The sequence below is a fragment of the Tachyglossus aculeatus genome, chromosome 21, assembly GCF_015852505.1.
Source record: "Tachyglossus aculeatus isolate mTacAcu1 chromosome 21, mTacAcu1.pri, whole genome shotgun sequence".
Classification (NCBI taxonomy): domain Eukaryota; kingdom Metazoa; phylum Chordata; class Mammalia; order Monotremata; family Tachyglossidae; genus Tachyglossus; species Tachyglossus aculeatus.
The window spans coordinates 57,689,815-57,715,402 of NC_052086.1; the positions used below are offsets into that span (position 1 = coordinate 57,689,815).

Here is a 25,588-nt window from a genome sequence, read left to right on the forward strand (position 1 = left end):
GGAAACTACTGGATAAAATAAAAGTTAGGGGATTACTTGGATATTTTCATTCTCAGTGCTATCCCTTGTTTCCACTGTTACCATGGATAATTGAGTGAATTTTTGTCATGCCAGCTCTTATACACCCTCCTCTAAACTTGGCCCTCCTACCAACCTACATACATAGTAGTCCTCTTTGGACAACTTGGCAAAGAGAAAATTTCAAAGAATCACCAAATAAGGTTGAAAAGGATTCTGCAGGCAGAACTTACTTAATTCCAGATACTCAGGGAAGATTCCACAGCCCTCTTTAGTAATCTGTCTCTCCCGTCTTACAGGAAATACACTCATCTGTTAGCTTTAAATAGCAAGAAGAATTTGTTCATTTCCTTTGGTTCCCTCCTGAAGTGAGGTGGGAAATTAGCAGGTCATTAGTCTCTGCTTCCCCTCTCAGGATGGCACCTGGAGAGTTTCCAGTAGTCTCCCAGTCTCGGCTGTGGGAGGGAAAGTCAAGCAGAGATATCCATTCCATTCCTAGCTTGGATAGTAGCTAGTGGGTGGAAGGCAAACTCACGTGTGCTGGGCAGCGGCGGCGTGGGAGAAAGTTGAGGGCGAAGACTCAAGTTGACTGTTTAGAAGAAGGCAATAAAAACCACTTCCATATTGTTATCAAGAAAACTCTGGAATGATTGCAGAATGATTGCAGATGGAGGTGGGGCGTTCTAGGAGAGATGCGTCCATGAAGTCGGCATGGGTCGGAGATTTCAGCATTACACAAGACGAGGATCTGATTAGGGTTACTTGAATGATTGAAAATTATTCTGAGGTACCCTTCATTTATCCGAGCTAAATAATATCAACTCATGGCAATTCTTTGATTGTGCCTATAACGGAATGGCGTGACAATTGAAAAGAACAAATAAAATCTGAGTCCAGCCCTTACATTTTAAGAGCAACGTAGCGAAAAGACGTAGTGAAACCTAGTGAAGAGCACGGGCCTGGGAGTTGAAGGACATGGGTTTTCTAATCCCAGATCCGCCACTAGCCTGCTGACCTTGGGCAAATCACGTAACGTCTCTGTGCCTCAGTTACCTCATCTGTAAAATGGGCTTTAAAACTGACCTCTATGTAGGACAGGGACTATGTCCAACCTGATTAGCTTGGATCTACCCAACGCTTAGTACGCTGTGAACATTCATTCATTGAATTGTATTTATTGAGCGCTTAGTGTATGCAGAGCACTGTACTAAGTGCTTGGGAAGTACAAATCGGCAACATATAGAGACAGTCAATCAATCGTATTTATTGAGCACTTACTGTGTGCAGAGCACTGTACTAAGTGCTTGGGAAGTATAAGTTGGCAACATATAGAGACGGTCCCTACCCAACAGTGGGCTCACAGTCTAGAAGCGGGGAGACAGACAAAAAAACTAAACAAGTAGATAGGTGTCAATACCATCAGAATAAATAGAATTGTAGCTATATATATATATATATACCATTAATAAATATAGTAAATATGTACAAATAAAATAGAGTAATAAATATGTACAAATATATACAAGTTCTGTGGGGAGGGGAAGGGGGTAGGGTAGGGGGGGTAATGAAGGGAGGAGGAGGAAAGGAAAAGGGGGTGCTCAGTCAGGGAAGGCCTCCTGGAGGAGGTGAGCTCTCAATAGGGCTCTGAAGGGAGGAAGAGAGCTAGTTTGTCGGATGTGCGGAGGGAGGGCATTCCAGGCCAGAGGAAGGACGTGGGCCGGGGTCGACGACAGGACAGGCGAGAACGAGGTACAGTGAGGAGGTTAGCGGCAGAGGAGCGGAGGGTGTGGGCTGGGCTAGAGGAGAGAAGGGAGGTGAGGTATGAGGGGGTGAGGTGATGGAGAGCCTTAAATCCGAGAGTGAGGAGTTTTTGCCTGATTCGAAGGTTGACAGGCAACCACTGGAGATTTTTGAGGAGGGGAGTGACATGCACAGAGCATTTTCTGTACCAAGATAATCTGGGCAGCAGAGTGAAGTATAGACTGAAGTGGTTAGAGACAGGAGGATGGGAGATCAGAAAGGAGGCTGATGCAGTAATCCAGTCGGGATAGGATGAGAGATTGAACCAGCAAGGTTTTCTCGGAGGCAGATTTCCACCCCCAATTTCCATTCAAAAAACAAGACTGCAGTTGGAGACTTTTCACTCTAGCTAAAGAGGGATTGATAGCCAGCAATTTTTGGTGGAATCCAGCAGGGTTTGCCTGGCAAGCACCATTAAAAAACCAAAAAACAACAAAAAAAACCTGCAGTTGGAGACTTTTCTCTCTAGCTAAAGAGGAATTGATAGGCAGGAATTTTTGATGGAATTCAGTAGGGTTTGCCTGAAAAGCATTAAATTAGGCTCGAGGTTGATGCTTCCTTGTAAACTGTCCCCTGATTGGCTCTGGAGTCTCCATGCATGATTGGTCCTGGTGGCCCTCAGTTTCCCCCCCCTACTCGGTTGCTCACCTGCTTGGAGACCCGAGGTTGCTGTGAGACCATTTAGGGAAGCAGTGGGGTTGGAGGAGGAAAGTCCAGAAGGCCGTCATTCAGAGTGACTTGGTGATACCAGTATCCCTGGAGAAGAGGTTAGTGGTACATGTGTGCGTTAACATTTGTTTCATCGACAAGGCATGCATTTTAGGCATCGAACATTGGGCTTGACCCAAATACTGGAAAATTCAGTTGGGAATAAGACCGATTCCTATTGTAGGCATGAGCCTACTGTTTCCTTTTTTTTTTCCTCAGAGAATGCCTACTTTTACTAAACCATAAATAGAAGGAAAAGGCAGAACATTCCACCGTCAGAAGTACTACCCTTCAAGCCCCAGGAATCAGCTCACCAACCACGGCTACCAAAAATAGATGATCATCAGTTCCTTCCCATCAAAACATTCTTCTGAGGTTTAACTCATGTGATTTTCTTATGACCCTCTTAAGAAGAGATGTTTTGCTACCCTACTAGACCATAAGAGAAAACTGGCTCTCAGTTTCTGTTTAACAAGCCAAGCCTTCCACTGGAGAGAACAGCACATTGCTTACTCTGAAATACTGGGAAACTGCACTAATCAAGAGTGCCTAAGCACAAGGGATGGGCGTTGTGAGGCTCAGGTCAGTGGAACAAAATGAAAGAAGGAAACTAAAATGACAAAAAAATGCTCAAATCAAGTGAAGCTTATGTCTAAAAATGAGCCTTCAGGTCCATGAGTCTCCAAACAGTGCTTACCTCTTCTGAGCTAAACCAGGAGAACAGGTAAAGATTGTTGAGCAGCTCATGCTGTAATTAGGAAACATTGCTCGTAATTTTGCCGGGTGTAGACTCTAAGCTCCTTAGGGGCAGGGATCGCGTCTACCAACTCTGTTGTATTCTCCCGAGTGCTTAATACAGTGCCCTCCACACAGTGAGTGCTCAATAAATAATTGATTGATCGAATGATTGTCCCAGGAATCAATTTGCATTTTCAAAACGGATGAGTTGGTCATGCAGCCAGGCTGTCATTTCAGCCCTTCTTGGAAAAAAAAGCAGAATGGGATGATGTTCATTCGATTCACGGAAATTTGAATGGGCTAGTTCTGTTTAGCTGGGGAACAGCAAGAGGGATTTTATTACTTCGTCCTTCAGTGGCTCATTTCGTGTTTATGAGGTAGAGCTTTCAAAAATACACTTATTGAAAATGGAAATGATCGTCTTAAGAAGGTACGGACTTGGTAGTTCTTCTAATAGTTCTGTGCAAATACATTCTGGTCATTATGATAGATATGCAGTAGCGTGAGTGGAGAAGCTCCATAGTGCTACACTATTTTTAGTGCAGAAACAGTGACTGTGTCATGCTTGTGCATCATAATTTACGGTGGGATCAGTGAGCCAGCTGTGTTCATCGTTGGATTCCGAGATGAATCAAGCTGGGAACTCAGCTGCAATTAGCAATTTCCACACAGTTGTGGTTCAAGGTGGAGACCTGATCTATTAGATCGCACTAGTGAAGTCAGAAGGATCACAGGGCTCAGTCAATCAATCAATCGTATTTATTGAGTGGTTATTGTGTGGAGGGCACTTGGGAGAGTACAACACAACGATATAACGAACACATTCCCTATCCACAATGAGCTTACAGCCTAGAGGAGGAGAAAGGCATTAATATAAATGAATTACAGATATGTATGTAAGTGCTGTGGGGCTGGAAGGGGCAGTGATGACAAAGGGAGCAAGTCAGGGCAATGCAGAAGGGAGTGGGAAAAGAGGAAATGAGGGCTTAGTCAGGGAAGTCCTCTTGGAGGAGATGTGCCTTCAATAAGGCTTTGAAGGTGGTGAGAGTAATTGTCGGATATGAAAAGGGAAGGCATTCCAGGCCAGAGGCAGGGCGTGGGCGAGAGGTCTATTTAGCGATAGATTGAATAGGTGGGCTGAATGAAAGAGAGGAGTCAAGGATAATGCCAGTATGTCGGGCTTGTGAGATGGACTTGTGAGACAGGAAAGATGGTGGTGCTGTCTACAGTAATGGGAAAGTCACAGCAGAAGAGGGTTTGGGTGGGAAGGTAAGGAGCTCTCTTTTGGATATGTTAAGTTTGAGGTGATGGCAGGACATCCAAGTAGAGATGTAGAAAGCAGGAGGAAATGCAAGACTAAGCACTCAATAAGTACGACTGATTGATTGATTGACTGAATGAGTGAATGAATGAACTTTCCAAGCGCTTAGTCCAATGCTCTGCGCACGGTAAGAGCTCCATCCATACGACTGAATGAATGAGTGAATTTCCAAGCGCTTAGTCCAGTGCTCTGTGCACGGTAAGCGCTCAATAAATAGGCCTGAACGAATGAACCACCACGACTGCTGTTGGGTAGGGACTGTCTCTATATGCTGCCAACTTGTACTTCCCAAGCGCTTAGTTTGAGGTGATGGCAGGACATCCAAGTAGAGATGTCGAAAGCAGGAGGAAATGCGAGACTGCAGAGAGGGATAGTGATCAGGGCTGGAGATGAAGATTTGGGAATTATTTGGGAAGCAGGCCCAAATAAAACATGGCCATTTCTAAGGGAAACCCGTACACTCAGTTCTCCTGTAACGTGGGGGTTCCTCTCTTGATAAACCTCGCATTGTTATGCATTTTGACTAATGCTGTGAACGGGCAGGTAGCTCTTTCTTTGGATGTTGCATCATGTTCTAACCAGATACACGTGTTGCAGGAATAACATTCCCTAACTCTATAGGATTCTGTCCCAAATGGGTGGTGAAATCACACAGTATGGGAAAACTGAATATATTTTGTGTCTGTATTGGCTAACTCTAAATAATTTGGGGTAATTGGGAACAAAGAGTAATGTAAATAGTCTAAGTCAAATGTGCAGGTAAATCAAAAGACTTGTTTGAACTATTTGTTTAGTGGCAAATTTTACTAATTGGAATTGCACCTCTCCCTGCTCTTGCACTTTTTGATGTAAGTGCCAGCAAGCAATTACAGCAGCCAAGAGGCAGGCAGCTCAAGAGGAGAAGCAAAAGATCTCGATAATATACAAATTGGACAATTAACTTTTAAGAAATCAAGTTGGTCCTACTGTCAGTCATAACTGTCTAGTCACTGATGGGGTGCTAAGCTCAGAAAATAAATCTAGGCTGTTAGATCAGTACCATTTTTAATATTCAATATCAGGCTTTCTACATGATTTGGAGAAAATGAAATCAGGATTAACCAAAAAAATGTTTGCGTATCCACAGGGTCCTGATAACAACTACTGAGTACTATGATGGTTTATAAAGTTCAGATTGGATAAGCTCCTGGCCCTCAAAAGGCTTTTAATCCAACAAATAGCACGTTTTTAAAGTCCTACATCTGGAAAGAGGATATGTGAACATCCCAGAAGGCAGTGGCACTTAATTTATTTTGGTTAAGGTTTCCATGCCATTTACTCTGTCAGAGTGACCTTTCTTATTGTCTAGAACCCTAGGACAATATGAAAAAGTGGGGCTGTGTTCAAATTATGGAATTTTAAAGTCGCACTGACAAGAGTACTTGAGATTAATTCCAGAAATGACCAAAAAAAAAAAAAATGAACAATCCCTTTAGGATCCTTTTGAGAGAAGCAGCATGACCTAATGGAAAAAGCGCCGGCCTGGGAGTCAGAGGACCTGGATTCCAATCTTGGCTCTGCCACTTACTGCAGTTTGACCTCAGGGAAGTCACTTCTCTGTGCCTCAGTTCTCTCCTCTCTAAAATGGGAATTCAATACCTGCTCTCCCTCCTACTCAGAACTTGAGCCCCATGCGGGACCTGATTATCTTGTATCTATCCCAGCACTTAGTATATAGTATATATCCCAGTGCTTGGCATATAGTAAATGCTTAACAGATACAATTATTATTATTATTATTATTCCATTTCACATCTAAAGATGTGGAGTCCTCTGCAACCCATTTTCTCCTTCATTGTTTTCCTTCGCCATTGTTAATTCCTCTATAGATTTTTCTACTACCTGCCTTAAGAATGAGGGGGAATCACAGGTTGTAGGGTGCCCCAAGAGTAGGAAGCAGTGTGGCATAATGGGTAGAGCAGGGGCCTGGGAATCAGAAAATCATGGGTTCTAATCCTGACCCTGTCACTTGTCTGCTGTTTGATCTTGGGCAAGTCACTTGACTTCTCTGGGCCTCAGTTACCTCATCTGGAAAGTGGGGATTGAGACTGTGAGCCCCACGTGGGACAGTGACTGTGTCCGACCTGATTTGCTTGCATCCACCCCAGTGCCTAGTATAGTGCCTAGCACATAGTAAGTATTTAACAAATACCATAATAATAATAATTATTAGTGTTATCAGGGACACCCGTTCTGCTCTACAGAAGTACAGTGCTCTGCACACAGTAAGCGCTCAATAAATACGATTGATGATGAAGTAATAAGACTAGGCAACCCATGGAATGCAGATGGTTAAGTTCCTGGCCCTCGAAAGGCTTTTAGTCCAACAAATAGCACATTTTAAAAGTCCTACATCTGGAAAGAGGATATGTCAACATCCCAGATGTCAGTGGCACTTAATTTATTTTACTTAAGGTTTCCATGCCATTTATTCTGTCAGAATGACTTTCTTATTGCCTCGAACTCTAGGACAATACGAAAAAGCGGATGAGGTACCTGAGGCACAGAGAAGTTAAGTGCCTTGCCCAAGGTCAGACAGAAAACCAGTGTCAGAGCCAAGATTAGATCCCAGGTCTGTGCTCTTTCCCCTAGTCCACACTGCCCCACTTATAATAATGATAGCATTTATAATGATATTATTTATTAAGCGCTTACTATGTGCAAAGCACTGTTCTAAGCCCTGGGGAGATTACAAGGTGATCAGGTTGTCCCATGGGGGGGCTCACAGTCTTCATCCCCATTTTACAGATGAGGGAACTGAGGCCCAGAGAAGTTAAGTGACTAGCACAATGTCACACAGCTGGCAATTGGCAGAGTCGGGATTTGAACCCATGACCTCTGACGACCGCTGACTCTAAATAAATAAATAATAAATAATGTTGGCATTTGTTAAGCGCTTACTATGTGCAAAGCACTGTTCTAAGTGCTGGGGGGGGGATACAAAGTGATCAGGTTGTCCCATGTGGGGTTCACAGTCTTAATCCCCATTTTACAGATGAGGTAACTGAGGCTCAGAGAAGTTAAGTGACTTGCCCAAGGTCACACAGCAGACATGTGGCGGAGTCGGGATTCGAACCCATGACCTCTGACTCCAAAGCCCGTGCTCTTTCCACTGAGCTACACTGCTTAGCCCAGTGCTCTGCACACAGTAAGTGCTCAATAAATGAATGAATGAACTTTCCAAGTGTTTAGTCCAGTGCTCTGCACATAGTAAGCGCTCAATAAATATGACTGAATGAATGAATGAACTTTCCAAGTGCTTAGTCCAGTGCTCTGCACATAGTAAGCGCTCAATAAATATGACTGACTGAATGAATGAACTTTCCAAGCGCTTAGTCCATTGCTCTGCACACAGTAAGCCCTCAATAAATACGACTGAATGAGTGAAGGAACGAACTTTCTAAGCGCTTAGGCCAGTGCTCAGCACACAGTAAGCGCTCTGTGTGACTTTGGGCAAGTCACTTAACTCCTCGGTGCCTCAGTTCCCTCATCTGTACAATGGGGATGAAGACTGTGAGCCCCACGTGAGACAACCTGATTACCTTGTATTCCCCCAGCTCTTAGAATAGTGCTTTTGCACATATTAAGCGCTTAACAAGTACCATTATTATCTTCTAGACTGTGAGCCAGTTGTTGGGTAGGGACCGCCTCTATATGTCGCCGACTTGTACTTCCCAATCGCTTAGTCCAGTGCTCTGCACACAGTAAGCGCTCAATAAATACGACTGAATGAATGAATGAACTTTCCAAGCGCTTAATAATAAATAATAATGGCATTTATTAAGTGCTTGCTATGTGCAAAGCGCTGGGGTGGTTACAAGGTGATGATCAGGTTGTCCCACGGGGGGCTCACAGTCTTAATCCCCATTTTACAGATGAGGGAACTGAGGCCCAGGGAAGTTAAGTGACTTGCCCAAAGTCACACAGCTGACAAGTGGTGGACGAGAGATTTGAACCCATGACCTCTGACTCCAAAGCTCGGGCTCTTTCCACTGAGCCACGCTGCTTAGTCCAGTGCTCTGCACACGGTTAGCACACAATAAATATGATTGAATGAATGAATGAATTTTCAAGCGCTTAGTCCAGTGCTCTGAGCACAGTAAGCGCTCAATAAATACGATTGAATGAATGAATGAATTTCCAAGCACTTAGTCCAGTGCTCTGAGCACAGTAAGTGCTCAATAACTACGATTGAATGAATGTATGAATTTTCAAGCGCTTAGTCCAGTGCTCTGCACACAGTAAACGCTCAATAAATACGATTGAATGAATGTTTGAATTTTCAAGTGCTTAGTCCAGTGCTCTGTGCGCAGTAAGCGCTCAATACGATTGAATGAATGAATGAACTTCCTAAGCGCTTGGTCCAGTGCTCTGCACACAGTAAGCGCTCCATCAGTACGATCGAATGAATGAATGAACTTCCCCCAGTGCTCTGCACACAGTGAGCGCTCCATCAATACGATTGAATGAATGAATGAACTTCCCAAGCGCTTAGTCCAGTGCTCTGCACACAGTAAGAGCTCAATAAATACGATTGAATGAATGTTTGAATTTTCAAGCGCTTAGTCCAGTGCTCTGTGCACAGTAAGCGCTCAATACGATTGAATGAATGAATGAACTTCCTAAGCGCTTGGTCCAGTGCTCTGCACACAGTAAGCGCTCCATCAATACGATCGAATGAATGAATGAACTTCCCAAGCGGTTGGTCCAGTGCTCTGCACACTGTAAGCGCTCCATCAATACGATTGAATGAATGAATGAATTTCCAAGCGCTTAGTCCAGTGCTCTGCGCACAGTAAGCACTCCATCAATACGATTGAATGAATGAGTGAATTTCCAAGCGCGTAGTACAGTGCTCTGCGCACAGTAAGCGCTCCATCAATATGATTGAATGAATGAATGAATTTCCAAGCGCTTAGTCCAGTGCTCAGCACACAGTAAGCGCTCCATAAATACAATTGAATGAATCCCCCTCCTCCCCATCCCCATCCCCCCCGCCCTACCTCCTTCCACTCCCCACAACACCTATATATGTTTGTGCAGATTTATTACTCTATTTTACTTGTACATATTTACTATTCTATTTATCTTATTTTGTTAATGTTTTGTTGTCTGTCTCCCCCTTCTAGACGGTGAGCCCGCTGTTGGATAGGGACCGTCTCTATAGGTTGCCAACTTGGACTTTCCAAGCGCTTAGTCCAGTGCTCTGCACACAGTAAGCGCTCAATAAGTACGATTGAATGAATGAATGAATTTTCCAAGCGCTTAGTCCAGGGCTCTGTGCACGGTAAGCGCTCCATAAATCGATTAAATGAACTTCCAAGTGCTTAGTCCAGTGCTCTGCACACAGTAAGCGCTCCATAAATACGACTGGATGACTTTCCAAGTGCTTAGTCCAGTGCTCCGCGCACAGTAAGCGCTCCATCAATACAGTTGAATGAATGAGTGAATTTCCAAGCTCTTAGTCCAGTGCTCTGCACACGGTAAGTGCTCAATAAATACGACTGACTGACTGAATGAATTTCCAAGCGCTTAGTCGAGTGCTCTGCGCACAGTAAGCCTCCATAAATACGACTGAATGAGTGAATGAATGAACTTTCCAAGCGCTTAGTCCAGCGCTCTGCGCACAGTAAGCGCTCCATCAATATGATTGAATGAATGAGTGAATTTCCAAGCGCTTAGTGGAGTGCTCTGCGCACAGTAAGCGCTCCATCCATACGATTGAATGAATGAATGAATTTCCAAGCGCTTAGTCCAGTGCTCTGCACACGGTAAGCACTCAATAAATACGACTGATTGATTGATTGACTGAATGAGTGAATGAATGAACTTTCCAAGCGCTTAGTCCAGCGCTCTGCGCACAGTAAGCGCTCAATCAATACGATTGATGATGATGACTGACAACGAATGAATTTCCAAGCGCAGTAAGCGCTCCATCCATACGATTGAATGAATGAATGCATTTCCAAGCGCTTAGTCCAGCGCTCTGCGCACAGTAAGCGCTCCATCAATACGATTGATGATGATGACTGACTGAACGACTGAATTTCCAAGCGCACAGTAAGCGCTCCATCAATACGATTGAATGAATGAATGAATGAATGAATTTCCAAGTGCTTAGTCCAGCGCTCTGCACACAGTAAGTGCTCAATAAATACGATTGATTGACTGAATGAGTGAATGAATGCACTTTCCAAGCGCTTAGTCCAGCGCTCTGCGCACGGTAAGCGCTCCATCAATACGATTGAATGAATGAGTGAATTTCCAAGCGCTTAGTGCAGGGCTCTGCGCACGGTAAGGGCTCAATAAATACGACTGACTGAATGAATTTCCAAGCGCTTAGTCCAGTGCTCTGCACACGGTAAGGGCTCAATAAATACGACTGACAGAATGAATGAATTTCCAAGCGCTTAGTCTGGTGCTCTGCGCACGGTAAGCGCTCCATCAATACGGTTGAATGAATGAATGAATTTCCAAGCGCTTAGTCCAGTGCTCTGCACACGGTAAGCGCTGAATAAATACGACTGACTGAATGAATGAATTTCCAAGCGCACAGTAAGCTCTCCATCCATATGAATGAATGAATGAATTTCCAAGCACTTTGTCCAGTGCTCTGCACACGGTAAGTGCTCAATAAATACGACTGACTGACTGAATGAATTTCCAAGCGCTTAGTCGAGTGCTCTGCGCACAGTAAGCGCTCCATCAATACGATTGAATGAATGAGTGAATTTCCAAGTGCTTAGTCCAGTGCTCTGCACACGGTAAGCGCTCAATAAATACGATTGAATGAATTAATTTCCAAACGCTTAGTCGAGTGCTCTGAGCACAGTAAGCCTCCATAAATACAACTGAATGAGTGAATGAATTAACTTTCCAAGCGCTTAGTCCAGTGCTCTGCGCACAGTAAGCGCTCCATCAATCGATTGAAGGAATGAGTGAATTTCCAAGCGCTTAGTCCAGTGCTCTGCACCCGGTAAGCGCTCAATAAATACGACTGAATGAGTGAATGAATGAACTTTCCAAGCGCTTAGTCCAGTGCTCTGGGCACAGTAAGTGCTCCATCCATACGATTGAATGAATGAGTGAATTTCCAAGCGCTTAGTCCAGTGCTCTGTGCACGGTAAGCGCTCAATAAATACGACTGACAATGAATTTCCAAGCGCACAGTAAGCGCTCCATCCATACGATTGAATGAATGAATGAATGAATTTCCAAGCGCTTAGTCCAGTGCTCTGCACACAGTAAGTGCTCAATAAATACGACTGATTGATTGATTGGCTGAATGAGTGAATGAATGAACTTTCCAAGTGCTTAGTCCAGCGCTCTGCACACAGTAAGCGCTCCATCAATACGATTGAATGAATGAGTGAATGTCCAAGCGCTTAGTGCAGTGCTCTGCGCACGGTAAGCGCTCAATAAATACGACTGAATGAATGGATGAATGAACTTTCCAAGCGCTTAGTCCAGCGCTCTGCGCACGGTAAGCGCTCAATAAATAGGCCTGAACGAATGAACCACCACGACTGCTGTTGGGTAGGGACTGTCTCTGTATGCTGCCAACTTGTACTTCCCAAGCGCTCAGTCCAGCGCTCTGCACACAGTAAGCGCTCAATAAATACGATTGATCGATTGACTGTGATTATTATTTTATTTATTATTATTTTAGACTGTGAGCCCACTATGGGGTAGGGACCGTCTCTAGATGTTGCCAACTTGTCCTTCCCGAGCGCTTAGTCCAGCGCTCTGCACACAGTAAGCGCTCAATCATCATCATCATCATCAGTCGTATTTATTGAGCACTTACTGTGTGCAGAGCACTGGACTAAGCGCTTGGGAAGTACAAGTTGGCAACATATAGAGACGGTCCCTACCCAACAGCGGGCTCACAGTCTAAAAGGGGGAGACAAAACCAAACATCCTAACAAAATAAAATAAATAGAATAGATATGTACAAGTAAAATAAATAGAGTAATAAATCTGTACAAACATATATACATCATCATCATCATCAATCGTATTTATTGAGCGCTTACTGTGTGCAGAGCACTGTACTAAGCGCTTGGGAAGTACAAGTTGGCAACATATAGAGACAGTCCCTACCCAACAGTGGGCTCACAGTCTAAAAGGGGGAGACAGAGAACAAAACCAAACATCCTAACAAAATAAAATAAATAGGATAGATATGCACAAGTAAAATAAATAAATAAATAGAGTAAAAAAATATGTAGAAACATATATACATATATACAGGTGCTGTGGGGAAGGGAAGGAGGTAAGATGGGGGGGATGGAGAGGGGATACGATTGATTGCGAGCCCACTGTTGGGTAGGGACTGTCTCTATAGTTGCCAATTTGTACTTCCCAAGCACTTAGTCCAGTGCTCTGCACATAGTAAGCGCTCAATAAATACGACTGATTGATTGATTGATTGATTGATTGTGAGCCCACCGTTGGGCAGGGACTGTCTCTATATGTTGCCAATTTGTACTTCCCAAGCGTTTAGTCCAGTGCTCTGCACATAGTAAGCGCTCAATAAATACGATTGATTGATTGATTGTGAGCCCACCGTTGGGCAGGGACTGTCTCTATATGTTGCCAATTTGTACTTCCCAAGCGTTTAGTCCAGTGCTCTGCACATAGTAAGCGCTCAATGAATACGATTGATTGATTGATTGATTGTGAGCCCACTGTTGGGTAGGGACTGTCTCTATATGTTGCCAATTTGTACTTCCCAAGCGTTTAGTCCAGTGCTCTGCACATAGTAAGCGCTCAATAAATACGATTGATTGATTGATTGATTGATTGATTGATTGTGAGCCCACTGTTGGGCAGGGACTGTCTCTATATGTTGCCAATTTGTACTTCCCAAGCGCTTAGTCCAGTGCTCTGCACATAGTAAGCGCTCAATAAATACGACTGATTGATTGATTGATTGTGAGCCCACCGTTGGGCAGGGACTGTCTCTAGATGTTGCCAATTTGTACTTCCCAAGCGCTTAGTCCAGTGCTCTGCACATAGTAAGCGCTCAATAAATACGATTGATTGATTGATTGTGAGCCCACTGTTGGGTAGGGACTGTCTCTATATGTTGCCAACTTGTACTTCCCAAGCGCTTAGTCCAGTGCTCTGCACATAGTAAGCGCTCAATAAATACGATTGATTGATTGATTGTGAGCCCACTGTTGGGTAGGGACCGTCTCTATATGTTGCCAACTTGTACTTCCCAAGCGCTTAGTCCAGTGCTCTGCACATAGTAAGCGCTCAATAAATACGATTGATTGATTGATTGTGAGCCCACTGTTGGGTAGGGACCGTCTCTATATGTTGCCAACTTGTACTTCCCAAGCGCTTAGTCCAGTGCTCTGCACATAGTAAGCGCTCAATAAATACGATTGATTGATTGATTGATTGATTGATTGTGAGCCCACTGTTGGGTAGGGACTGTCTCTACATGTTGCCAACTTGTACTTCCCAAGCGCTTAGTCCAGTGCTCTGCACACAGTAAGCGCTCAATCAATACGATTGATGATGATGATTGATTGACTATTCCTCAGAGGGGCGGGGCCCGCCTGAGGGAGGGAGGGGAGGCCGGAAGTGGGCGGGGCCGGGGCCGGAAGTGAGCGGGGCCGGCGCCGGAAGTGGGCGGCCGTGACCGGAAGTCCCGCCCCTCGTGGGGCTTCGATGGGGCCGCCGCCGTGCCGGGCCGGGAGGGAAGCACGGAAGGGAAGAGGGAGGAAGGGAGGGAAGGAGGGAGGGAAGGAGGGAGCGGAGGCCGCCGCCATCGCCCGTTGGGGCGCCGAGGGATCATGTCCGGCTCCGGAGAGGTAAAAGCCCGGCCCCCCGCCCCCCCCCGGCCATCGTCCTCCCCTCAGCCCCGCCGGCCGCTCGCCTCACTTTACCTCAGAAATTCGGCCGTATCGGAGGGCCGCTTCCGGGGCGCGGAGCACTGGGCTGAGCGCTGACAAACTTCATTCATTCATTCCTTCAGCCGTATTCGTTCGTTCAGGCGTGTGGGTGGAGCGCCCGCTGTGCGCAGAGCACCGGGCTGAGCGCCTGGGGGAGTTCATTCATTCATTCATTCATTCATTCGGGCGTGTTTATGGAGCAGTGGACTGAGCGCTTGGAAATTCATTCATTCGATCGTATTCATTCATTCAGTCGTGTTTATGGAGCGCTTACTGTGCGCAGAGCACCGGGCTAAGCGCCTGGGGAAGTTCATTCATTCATTCATTCATTCATTCATTCGGGCGTGTTTATGGAGCACTGGACTGAGCGCTTGGAAATTCATTCATTCGATCGTATTCATTCATTCAGTCGTGTTTATGGAGCGCTTACTGTGCGCAGAGCACCGGGCTGAGCGCCTGGGGAAGTTCATTCATTCATTCGGGCGTATGGATGGAGCAGTTACTGTGCGCAGAGCACTGTGCTGAGCACTTCTAAATTCATTCATTCAATCGTATTCATTCATTCATTCAGTCGTGTTTATTGAGCGCCCTCTGTGCGCAGAGCACCGGGCTGAGCGCTTGGGGAAGTTCATTCATTCATTCATTCATTCGGGCGTGTGGATGGAGCGCCCACTGTGTGCAGAACACCGGGCTGTGCGCTGGGGAAGTCATTCATTCAATCGTGTTCATTCATTCAGTCGTGTTTATGGAGCGCCCACTGTGCGCAGAGCACCGGGCTAAGCGCTGGGAAAGTTCATTCATTCAGTCGTATTGATGGAGCGCTTACTGTGCGCAGAGCACTGGACTGAGCGCTTGGAAATTCATTCATTCAATCGTATTTATTCATTCATTCAGTCGTGTTTATGGAGCGCTTACTGTGCGCAGAGCACCGGGCTAAGCCCCTGGGAAAGTTCATTCATTCATTCATTCGGGCGTATGGATGGAGCGCTTACTGTGCGCAGAGCACTGTGCTGAGCACTTCTAAATTCATTCATTCAATCGTATTCATTCATTCAGTCGTGTTTATTGAGCGCCCTCTGTGCGCAGAGCACCGGGCTAAGCGCCTAGAAAGTTCATTCATTCATTCAGTCGTATGGATGGAGCGCTCACTGTGCGCAGAGCACTGGGCTGAGCGCTGGGAAATTCATTCATTCAGTCGTATTCATTCATTCAGTCGTGTTTTTGGAGCGCTTGCTGTGCGCAGAGCACCGGGCTAAAGCGCCTGGGAAACTTCATTCATTCGGGCGTATGGATGGAGCCCTTATTGTGCGCAGAGCACTGTGCTGAGCACTTCTAAATTCATTCATTCAATCGTATTCATTCATTCAGTCGTGTTTATTGAGCGCCCTCTGTGCGCAGAGCACCGGGCTAAGCGCCTAGAAAGTTCATTCATTCATTCGGGCGTATGGATGGAGCGCTTACTGTGCGCAGAGCACTGTGCTGAGCACTTCTAAATTCATTCATTCAATCGTATTCATTCATTCAGTCGTGTTTATTGAGCGCCCTCTGTGCGCAGAGCACCGGGCTAAGCGCCTAGAAAGTTCATTCATTCATTCAGTCGTATGGATGGAGCGCTCACTGTGCGCAGAGCACTGGGCTGAGCGCTGGGAAATTCATTCATTCAGTCGTATTCATTCATTCAGTCGTGTTTTTGGAGCGCTTGCTGTGCGCAGAGCACCGGGCTAAAGCGCCTGGGAAACTTCATTCATTCGGGCGTATGGATGGAGCCCTTATTGTGCGCAGAGCACTGTGCTGAGCACTTCTAAATTCATTCATTCAATCGTATTCATTCATTCAGTCGTGTTTATTGAGCGCCCTCTGTGCGCAGAGCACCGGGCTAAGCGCCTAGAAAGTTCATTCATTCATTCGGGCGTATGGATGGAGCGCTTACTGTGCGCAGAGCACTGTGCTGAGCACTTCTAAATTCATTCATTCAATCGTATTCATTCATTCAGTCGTGTTTATTGAGCGCCCTCTGTGCGCAGAGCACCGGGCTAAGCGCCTAGAAAGTTCATTCATTCATTCAGTCGTATGGATGGAGCGCTCACTGTGCGCAGAGCACTGGGCTGAGCGCTGGGAAATTCATTCATTCAGTCGTATTCATTCATTCAGTCGTGTTTTTGGAGCGCTTGCTGTGCGCAGAGCACCGGGCTAAAGCGCCTGGGAAACTTCATTCATTCAGTCGTATGGATGGAGCGCTTACTGTGCGCAGAGCACTGTGCTGAGCACTTCTAAATTCATTCATTCAATCGTATTCATTCATTCAGTCGTGTTTATTGAGCGCTTGCTGTGCGCAGAGCACCGGACTAAGCGCTGGGGAAGTTCATTCATTCAGTCGTATTGATGGAGCGCTCACTGTGCGCAGAGCACTGGGCTGTGCGCTTGGAAATTCATTCATTCAATCGTATTCATTCATTCAGTCGTGTTTATGGAGTGCTTACTGTGCGCAGAGCACTGGGCTGAGCGCTTGGAAATTCATTCATTCAGTTGTATTCATTCGTTCAGTCGAATTGAATGAGTGCTTACTGTGCGCAGAGCACTGGGCTGAGCGCTTGGACATTCATTCATTCAGTCGTATTGATGGAGCGCTTACTGTGCGCAGAGCACTGGGCTGAGCACTTGGAAATTCATTCATTCATTCAATCGTACTTATTAATTCATTCAGTCGTGTTTATTGAGCGCTTGCTGTGCGCAGAGCACCGGACTAAGCGCTGGGGAAGTTCATTCATTCAGTCGTATGGATGGAGCGCCCACTGTGCGCAGAGCACTGGACTGAGCGCTGGGAAATTCATTCATTCAGTTGTATTCATTCGTTCAGTCGAATTGAATGAGTGCTTACTGTGCGCAGAGCACTGGGCTGAGCGCTTGGAAATTCATTCATTCAACCGTATTCATTCAGTCAGTCGTGTTTATGGATCGCTTACTGTGCGCAGAGCACCGGGCTAAGCCCCTGGGAAAGTTCATTCATTCATTCGGGCGTATGGATGGAGCGCTTACTGTGCGCAGAGCACTGTGCTGAGCACTTCTAAATTCATTCATTCAATCGTATTCATTCATTCAGTCGTGTTTATTGAGCGCTTGCTGTGCGCAGAGCACCGGACTAAGCGCTGGGGAAGTTCATTCATTCAGTCGTATTGATGGAGCGCTCACTGTGCGCAGAGCACTGGGCTGTGCGCTTGGAAATTCATTCATTCAATCGTATTCATTCATTCAGTCGTGTTTATGGAGCGCTTACTGTGCTCAGAGCACCGGGCTGAGCGCCTGGGGAAATTCATTCAGTCATTCGGGCGTATGGATGGAGCGCTCACTGTGCGCAGAGCACTGGGCTGAGGGCTTGGAAATTCATTCAATCGTATTCATTCATTCAGTCGTGTTTTTGGAGCGCTTACTGTTCGCAGAGCACCGGGCTAAGCGCCTGGGAAAGTTCATTCATTCATTCGAGCGTGTGGATGGAGCGCTCACTGTGCGCAGAGCACCGGGCTGAGCACTTGGAAATTCATTCATTCATTCAATCGTACTTATTCATTCACTCAGTCGTGTTTATTGAGCGCTTGCTGTGCTCAGAGCACCGGGCTAAGCGCTGGGAAAGTTCATTCATTCATTCAGTCGTATGGATGGAGCACTCACTGTGCGCAGAGCACTGGACTGAGCGCTTGGAAATTCATTCATTCAACCGTATTCATTCAGGCAGTCGTGTTTATTGAGCGCCCTCTGTGCGCAGAGCACCGGGCTAAGCGCTGGGAAAGTTCATTCATTCAGTCGTATGGATGGAGCGCTCACTGTGCGCAGAGCACTGGGCTGTGCATTTGGAAAGTCATTCATTCACTCATTCAATCGTATTCATTCATTCAGTCTTGTTTATTGAGCGCTTCCTGTGCGCAGAGCACCGGACTAAGCGCTGGGGAAGTTCATTCATTCAGTCGTATGGATGGAGCGCTTACTGTGCGCAGAGCACTGGGCTGAGCGCTGGGAAATTCATTCAGTCGTATTCATTCAGTCAGTCGAATTGAATGAGCGCTTACCGTGCGCAGAGCACTGGGCTGAGCGCTTGGAAATTCATTCATTCAGTCGTATCGATTGAGCGCTTACTGTGCGCAGAGCACTGGACTGAGCGCTTGGAAAATCATTCATTCATTCAGTCGTACTTATTAATTCATTCAGTCGTGTTTATTGAGCGCTTGCTGTGCGCAGAGCACCGGACTAAGCGCTGGGGAAGTTCATTCATTCAGTCGTATTGATGGAACGCTTACTGTGTGCAGAGCACTGGGCTGAGCTTTTGGAAATTCATTCATTCAATTGTACTCATTCATTCAGTCGTGTTTATGGAGCGCTTACTGTGCGCAGAGCACCGGACTAAGCGCTGGGAAAGTTCATTCATTCAGTCGTATTGATGGAGCGCTTACTGTGCGCAGAGCACTGGACTGAGCGCTTGGAAATTCATTCATTCAATCGTATTTATTCATTCATTCAGTCGTGTTTATGGAGCACTTGCTGTGCGCAGAGCACCGGGCTAAGCGCCTTAGGAAGTTCATTCATTCATTCGAGCGTGTGGATGGAGCGCTCACTGTGCGCAGAGCTCCGGGCTGTGCGCTTGGAAATTCATTCATTCAGTCGTGTTCATTCATTCAGTCGTGTTTATGGAGCGCCCACTGTGCGCAGAGCACCGGGCTAAGCGCTGGGAAAGTTCGTTCATTCAGTCGCATTGATGGAGCGCTTACTGTGCGCAGAGCACTGGACTGAGTGCTTGGAAATCCATTCATTCAATCGTATTTGTTCATTCATTCAGTCGTGTTTATGGAGCACTTGCTGTGCGCAGAGCACCGGACTAAGCGCTGGGAAAGTTCATTCACTCAGTCGTATTGACGGAGCGCTTACTGTGCGCAGAGCACTGGACTGAGTGCTTGGAAATTCATTCATTCACTCATTCAATCGTATTCATTCAGTCGTGTTTATTGAGCGCTTGGTGTGCGCAGAGCACCGGACTAAGCGCTTGGGAAGTTCATTCATTCAGTCGTATTGATGGAGTGCTTACTGTACGCAGAGCACTGGGCTAAGCGGTTGGAAATTCATTCATTCAATCGTATTCATTCATTCAGTCGTATTGATTGAGCGCTTACTGTGCGCAGAGCACTGGACTAAGCGCTTGGAAATTCATTCATTCATTCAACCGTATTCATTCATTCAGTCGTGTTTTTTGAGCGCTTACTGTGCACAGAGTACCGGACTAAGTGCTTGGAAAGTTCGTTCATTCAATCGTATTTATTGAGCACTTACTGTGCGCAGAGCACTGGGCTAAGTGCTTGGAAATTCATTCATTCAGTCGTATTGATTGAGTGCTTACTGTGCGCAGAGCACTGGACTAAGCGCTTGGAAATTCATTCATTCAACCGTATTTATTCATTCATTCAGTCGTGTTTATTGAGCGCTTACCATGCGCAGAGTACCGGACTAAGCGCTTGGAAAGTTCGTTCATTCAATCGTATTTATTGAGCACTTACTGTGCGCAGAGCACTGGGCTAAGTGCTTGGAAATTCATTCATTCAGTCATATTCATTCATTCAGTCGTATTGATTGAGAACTTACTGTGTGCAGAGCACTGGACTAAGTGCTTGGAAATTCATTCATTCATTCAATCATCTTTATTCATTTGTTTAGTCATATTGATTGAGCGCTTACTGTGCGCAGAGCACTGGACTAAGCGCTTGGAAATTCATTCATTCATTCAATCGTATTCATTCATTGTCATATTGATTGAGCGCTTACTGTGCACAGAGCACTGGACTAAGCGCCTAGGAAGTTCATTCATTCATTCAGTCGTATTTATGGAGCGCTTATTGTGCGCAGAGCACCAGACTAAGCGCTTGGAAAGTTCATTCACTCAGTTGTATTGATGGAGCGCTTACTGTGCGCAGAGTAGTGGACTAAGCGCTTGGAAAGTTCATTCATTCATTCAGTCATATTCAGTCGTATTAGTTGAGCGCCTACTGTGCGCAGAACACTGGACTACGCGTTTGGAAAGTTCAGTTATTCCATCGTATTGATTGAGCGCTTATTGTGCGCAGAGCACCGGACTAAGTGCTTGGAAATTCATTCATTCATTCAATCGTATTTATTCATTTATTCAGTCATTGATTGAGCACTTACTGTGCGCAGAGCACTGGACTAAGTGCTTAGAAATTCATTCATTCAATCATATTTATTGAGCACTTACTGTGTGCAGAGCACTGGACTAAGTGCTTAGAAATTCATTCATTCAGTCATATTTATTGAGCACTTACTGTGTGCAGAGCACTGGACTAAGCGCTTAGGAAGTTCATTCATTCAATCGTATTAAGCGCTTACTGTGTGCAGAGCACTGGACTAAGCTCTTTTAAAGTTCATTCAATTGTAGTTATTGAGCGCTTACTGTGCACAGAGCACTGGACTAAGAGCTTGGAAAGTTCATTCAGTCAGTCGTATTGATTGAGCGCTTACTTTGTGCAGAGCACTGGACTAAGTGATTGGGAAGTTCATTCATTCATTGTCATATTTATTGAGCACTTACTGTGCACAGAGCACTGGACTAAGTGCTTGGAAAGTTCATTCATTCACTCATTTAATCATATTGAGGGCTTACTGTGTGTAGAGCACTGGACTAAGCACTTGGAAAGTTCCTTCAGTCATTCAGTCGCATTGATTGAGCGCTTATGGTGCGCAGAGCACTGGACTAAGTGCTTGGGAAGTTCATTCATTCATTTGTATTTATTGAGCACTTACTGTGCCCAGAGCACTGGACTAAGTGCTTGGAAAGTTCATTCATTCACTCATTCAATTGTATTTATTGAGGGCTTACTGTGTGCAGAGCACTGGGCTAAGCGCTTGGAAAGTTCATTCATTCAATCGTATTGATTGAGCGCTTACTGTGCGCAGAGCACTGGACTAAGTGCTTGGAAAGTTCATTCCTTCATTCAGTCGTATTCATTCATTGTCGTATTTATTGAGCGCTTACTGTGTGCAGAGCACTGGACTAAGCGCTTGGGAGAGGACAAGTCTGCAACACATAGAGATGGTCCCTACCCAACAATGGGCGCCCAGTCTAGAAGGGAGAGACAGACAGCAAAACAAAACATGTAGAGAAGTGTCAAAACCATTGGAATAAATAGAATTATAGCTATATAATAATAATAAGTTTGGTATTTCTAAAGTGCTTACTATGTGCAAAGCACTGTTCTAAGCGCTGGGGAGGATACAGGGTGATCAGGTTGTCCCATATGGGGCTCACAGTCTTAATCCCCATTTTACAGATGAGGGAACTGAGGTACAGAGAAGTTAAATGACTTGCCCAAAGTCACACAGCTGACATGCGGTAGAGCAGGATTTGAACCCATGACCTCCGACTCCCAATAATAATAATGATGGCATTTATTAAGTGCTTACTATGTGCAAAGCACCGTTCTAAACGCTGGGGAGGGTTCAAGGTGATCAAGTTGGCCCATTTGGGGTTCGCAGTCTTAATCCCTATTTTACTGGTGAGGTAACTGAGGCCCAGAGAAGTGAAGTGACTTCACACAGCTGACAAGCGGCAGAGCCGGGATTTGAACCCATGACCTCTGACTCCCAAGCCCGCGCTCTTTCCACTGAGCCACGCTGCTTCTCTATATTCACATCATTGACAAAATAGAGTAGTAACTATGTACAAGTAAAGTAGAGTAATAAATCTGTACAAATATATACAGGTGCTGTGGGGAGAGGAAGGAGGTAGGGCAGGTGATGAGGAGAGGAAAAAGGGGGCTCAGTCGGGGAAGGCCTCCTGGAGGAGGTGAGTTTTCAGTCGGGCTTTGAAGGGAGGAAGAGAGCTAGATTGGCGGATGTGTGGAGGGAGGGCATTCCAGGCCAGGGAAGGACGTGGGCCGGGGGTCGATGGCGGGACAGGCGAGAAGGAAGGCCAGTGAGGAGGTTAACGATGGCAGAGGAGTGGAGGGTGCGGGCTGGAGAAGGACTGTGAGCCCACTGTTGGGTAGGGACTGTCTCTATATGTTGCCAACTTGTACTTCCCAAGCGCTTAGACCAGTGCTCTGCACACAGTAAGCGCTCAATAAATACGATTGATTGAGAGAAGGGAGGGGAAGTAGGAGGGGGCAAGGGAATGGAGAGCCTGGAAGCCAAGGCTTCACTTCGCTCCTGTCCTCCCCCAAGTCCTCATAGGAATTTTAAGCGCTTGCTATGTAATAGTAATAATGATGGCATTTAAGCACTTACTACGTGTAAAGCACTGTTCTAAGCACTGGGGAGGATACAAGGTGATCAGGTTGTCCCACATGGGGCTCACGGTCTTCATCCCCATTTTACAGATGAGGGAACTGAAGCACAGAGAAGTTGTGACTTAATAATAATAATGATGGTTTCTGTTAAGCGCTTACTATGTGCCGAGCACTGTTCTAAGCGCTGGGGTAGATACAAGGTTAGCAGGTTGTCCCTCGTGGGGCTCACAGTCTTAACCTCCATTTTACAGATGAGGGAACTGAAGCACAGAGAAGTTGTGACTTAATAATAATAATGATGGTTTTTTGTTAAGCGCTTACTATGTGCCAAGCACTGTTCTAAGCACTGGGTAGATACAAGGTTAGCAGGTTGTCCCTCGTGGGGCTCACAGTCTTAACCCCCATTTTACAGATGAGGGAACTGAGGCACAGAGAAGTTGTGACTTGCCCAAAGTCACGCAGCTGATAAGTGGCAGATCCTGAATTAGAACCCACGACCTCCGACTCCCAAGCCTGGGCTGTTTCCACTGAGCCACGCTGCTTCTCTACAGTGTGGCAGGCACTGTAGTAAGCACTGGGATGGAGGTAGGCAAATTGGGTTGGTCACAGCCCCTGTCCCTTTTGAGGCTCACAGGCTTAATCTCCATGTTACAGAGGGGGTCACTGAGGCCCAGTGAAGTGACTTGCCCGAGGCCACACTGCAGGCATTTGGTAGAGCCGGGATTAGAACTCACGACCTTCGACTCTCAGGCCCCTGCCCTATCCACTACGCCATGCCGCTTCCCATCATGTGCCGCTCTTCCTTCCTTTCTTTCGTCCCTCCTTTCTCTTCCCCAGGGCCTGTTGGTGTCAGGGTTGTCAGGCAGGTGGTAGTAAGAACGGTGGCATCTGTTAAGCGCTTTAATATGTGCCGGGCACTGTACTAAGCACTCGGGTTGAGAAGAGATGATCTGGGCCCACTTGGGGCTCACAGGTTGAGTAGGAGGGAGAACAGGGGTTGAATCCCCATTTTGCAGATGAGGGAACTGAGGCACAGGGAGGTCAAGTGACTTGTCCAAGGTCGCACTGCCTGCAGGTGGTGGAGCGGGATTAGAATCCAGGCCCTCTGACTCCCAGGCTTGGGCTCTTTCTATTAGGACTCGTTGTCGGTGGTGGTTCTCCAGGCAGGGTGATGGAGAGAGCTGTGGGGGCCCCTCTTGGCACCCCCTGACCGGAATGAGCCAAGAGAATCTGGCCTTCTGATCGGAGTACATAATGAAGCAGCTCTTACTTGTGGATTTTTTTTTTTAATGATACTTGTTAAATGCTTATTCTTTGCCAGGCACTGTACTAAGCACGGGGGTAGATACAAGATAATCAGGTTGGACACAGTCCCTGTCCCACATCGGGCTTGCTTTATCCACTAGGCCATACTGCTTCCCGTATCATTCCCCCTGTATAGATGTATATATATGTTTGTACATATTTATTACTCTATCTTGTACATATCTATTCTATTTATTTTATTTTGTCAGTATGTTTGGTTTTGTTCTCTGTTTCCCCCTTCTAGACTGGGAGCCCGCTGTTGGGTAGGGACTGTCTCTATGTGTTGCCGACTTGTACTTCCCAAGCGCTTAGTACAGTGTTCTGCACATGGTAAGCGCTCAATGAATATGATTGATTGATTGATTGATCGGGCTCACACTCTAACTTGCCCAGTTAGCATCTAGCTATTTTGCCTCCAGTGCTGCACATAAAGAGCTGAGCACACTTTAATCATTTTGGGGGATAAAAATATTTTTTGGGTTACGTGACCAGTGTAGGGCGTGTGCTTGTTCAGAATTGTGAAAGGATTGTTGGGGAATGTTAGTAGGGTCCCCTGAGAGGAAGTAACAGTTAGATCAGTTGTACTTAACTTGTATTTCCCAAGCGCTTAGTCCAGTGCTCTGCACACAGTAAGCGCTCAATAAATACAACTGAATGAATGAATCAATCCCCCTCTAGACTGTAAGCTCGTTGTGGGCAGGGAGTGTGTTTGTTGTATTATATTCTCCCGAGTGTTTAGTACAGTATTCTGCACACACTGAGAAGCAGCGTGGCTCAGTAGAAAGAGCACGGGCTTGAGAGTCAGGTCGTGAGTTCTAATCCCGGCCCCGCCTCTTGTCGGCTTTGTGACTCTGGGCAAGTCACTTAACTTTTCTGTGCCTGATACCGCATCTGATGGGGATTATTTATTTTACTTGTACATATCTATTCTATTTATTTTATTTTGTTAGTATGTTTGGTTTTGTTCTCTGTCTCCCCCTTTTAGACTGTGAGCCCACTGTTGCGTAGGGACTGTCTCTATATGTTGCCAACTTGTATTTCCCAAGCGCTTAGTACAGTGCTCTGCACACAGTAAGCGCTCAATAAATACGATTGATGATGATGATGATGATTAAGACTGTGAGCCCCACGTGGGACAACCTGATTACCTGATTGTATCTACCCCAGTGCTTAGAACAGTGCTTGGCACATAGTAAGCATTTAACAAATACCATCATCACTGGTGTCATTATTATTATTATTACTACTATAAGTGCTCAATAAATACAGTTGACTGATCAATCAGGGGTATTTATTGATTGCTTACACTGTGCAGAACACAGTACTAAGTGCTTGGGAGAGTACACTGTAACAGTTGGTAGACACATTCCCTGCCAATAGGGAGACCATTAATTCTTTTGTAACTGCATGATATGAGTTGTTATTGTGTGCTTTGCAGTAGAACTAGTGTCTGCAGCTTTTATCTCAGGCAA

General features: G+C 45.9%; 1 protein-coding gene across 2 annotated transcripts in view; it reads left to right on the forward strand.

Annotated features, from left to right (window-relative positions):
- The first annotated feature begins 14,386 nt into the window (after positions 1-14,386).
- Positions 14,387-25,588, forward strand: part of FBXL18 (F-box and leucine rich repeat protein 18) — a 57,625-nt gene continuing 46,423 nt past the window's right edge. For both annotated transcript variants that reach the window (XR_005455329.1, XM_038762378.1), the window contains exon 1: positions 14,387-14,451. Coding sequence is in view for 1 of the 2 variants with exons in the window: in XM_038762378.1 (XP_038618306.1) it covers positions 14,434-14,451 (18 nt within the window). In the remaining variant the exon portion in view is untranslated. The remainder of the gene's footprint in view (positions 14,452-25,588) is intronic.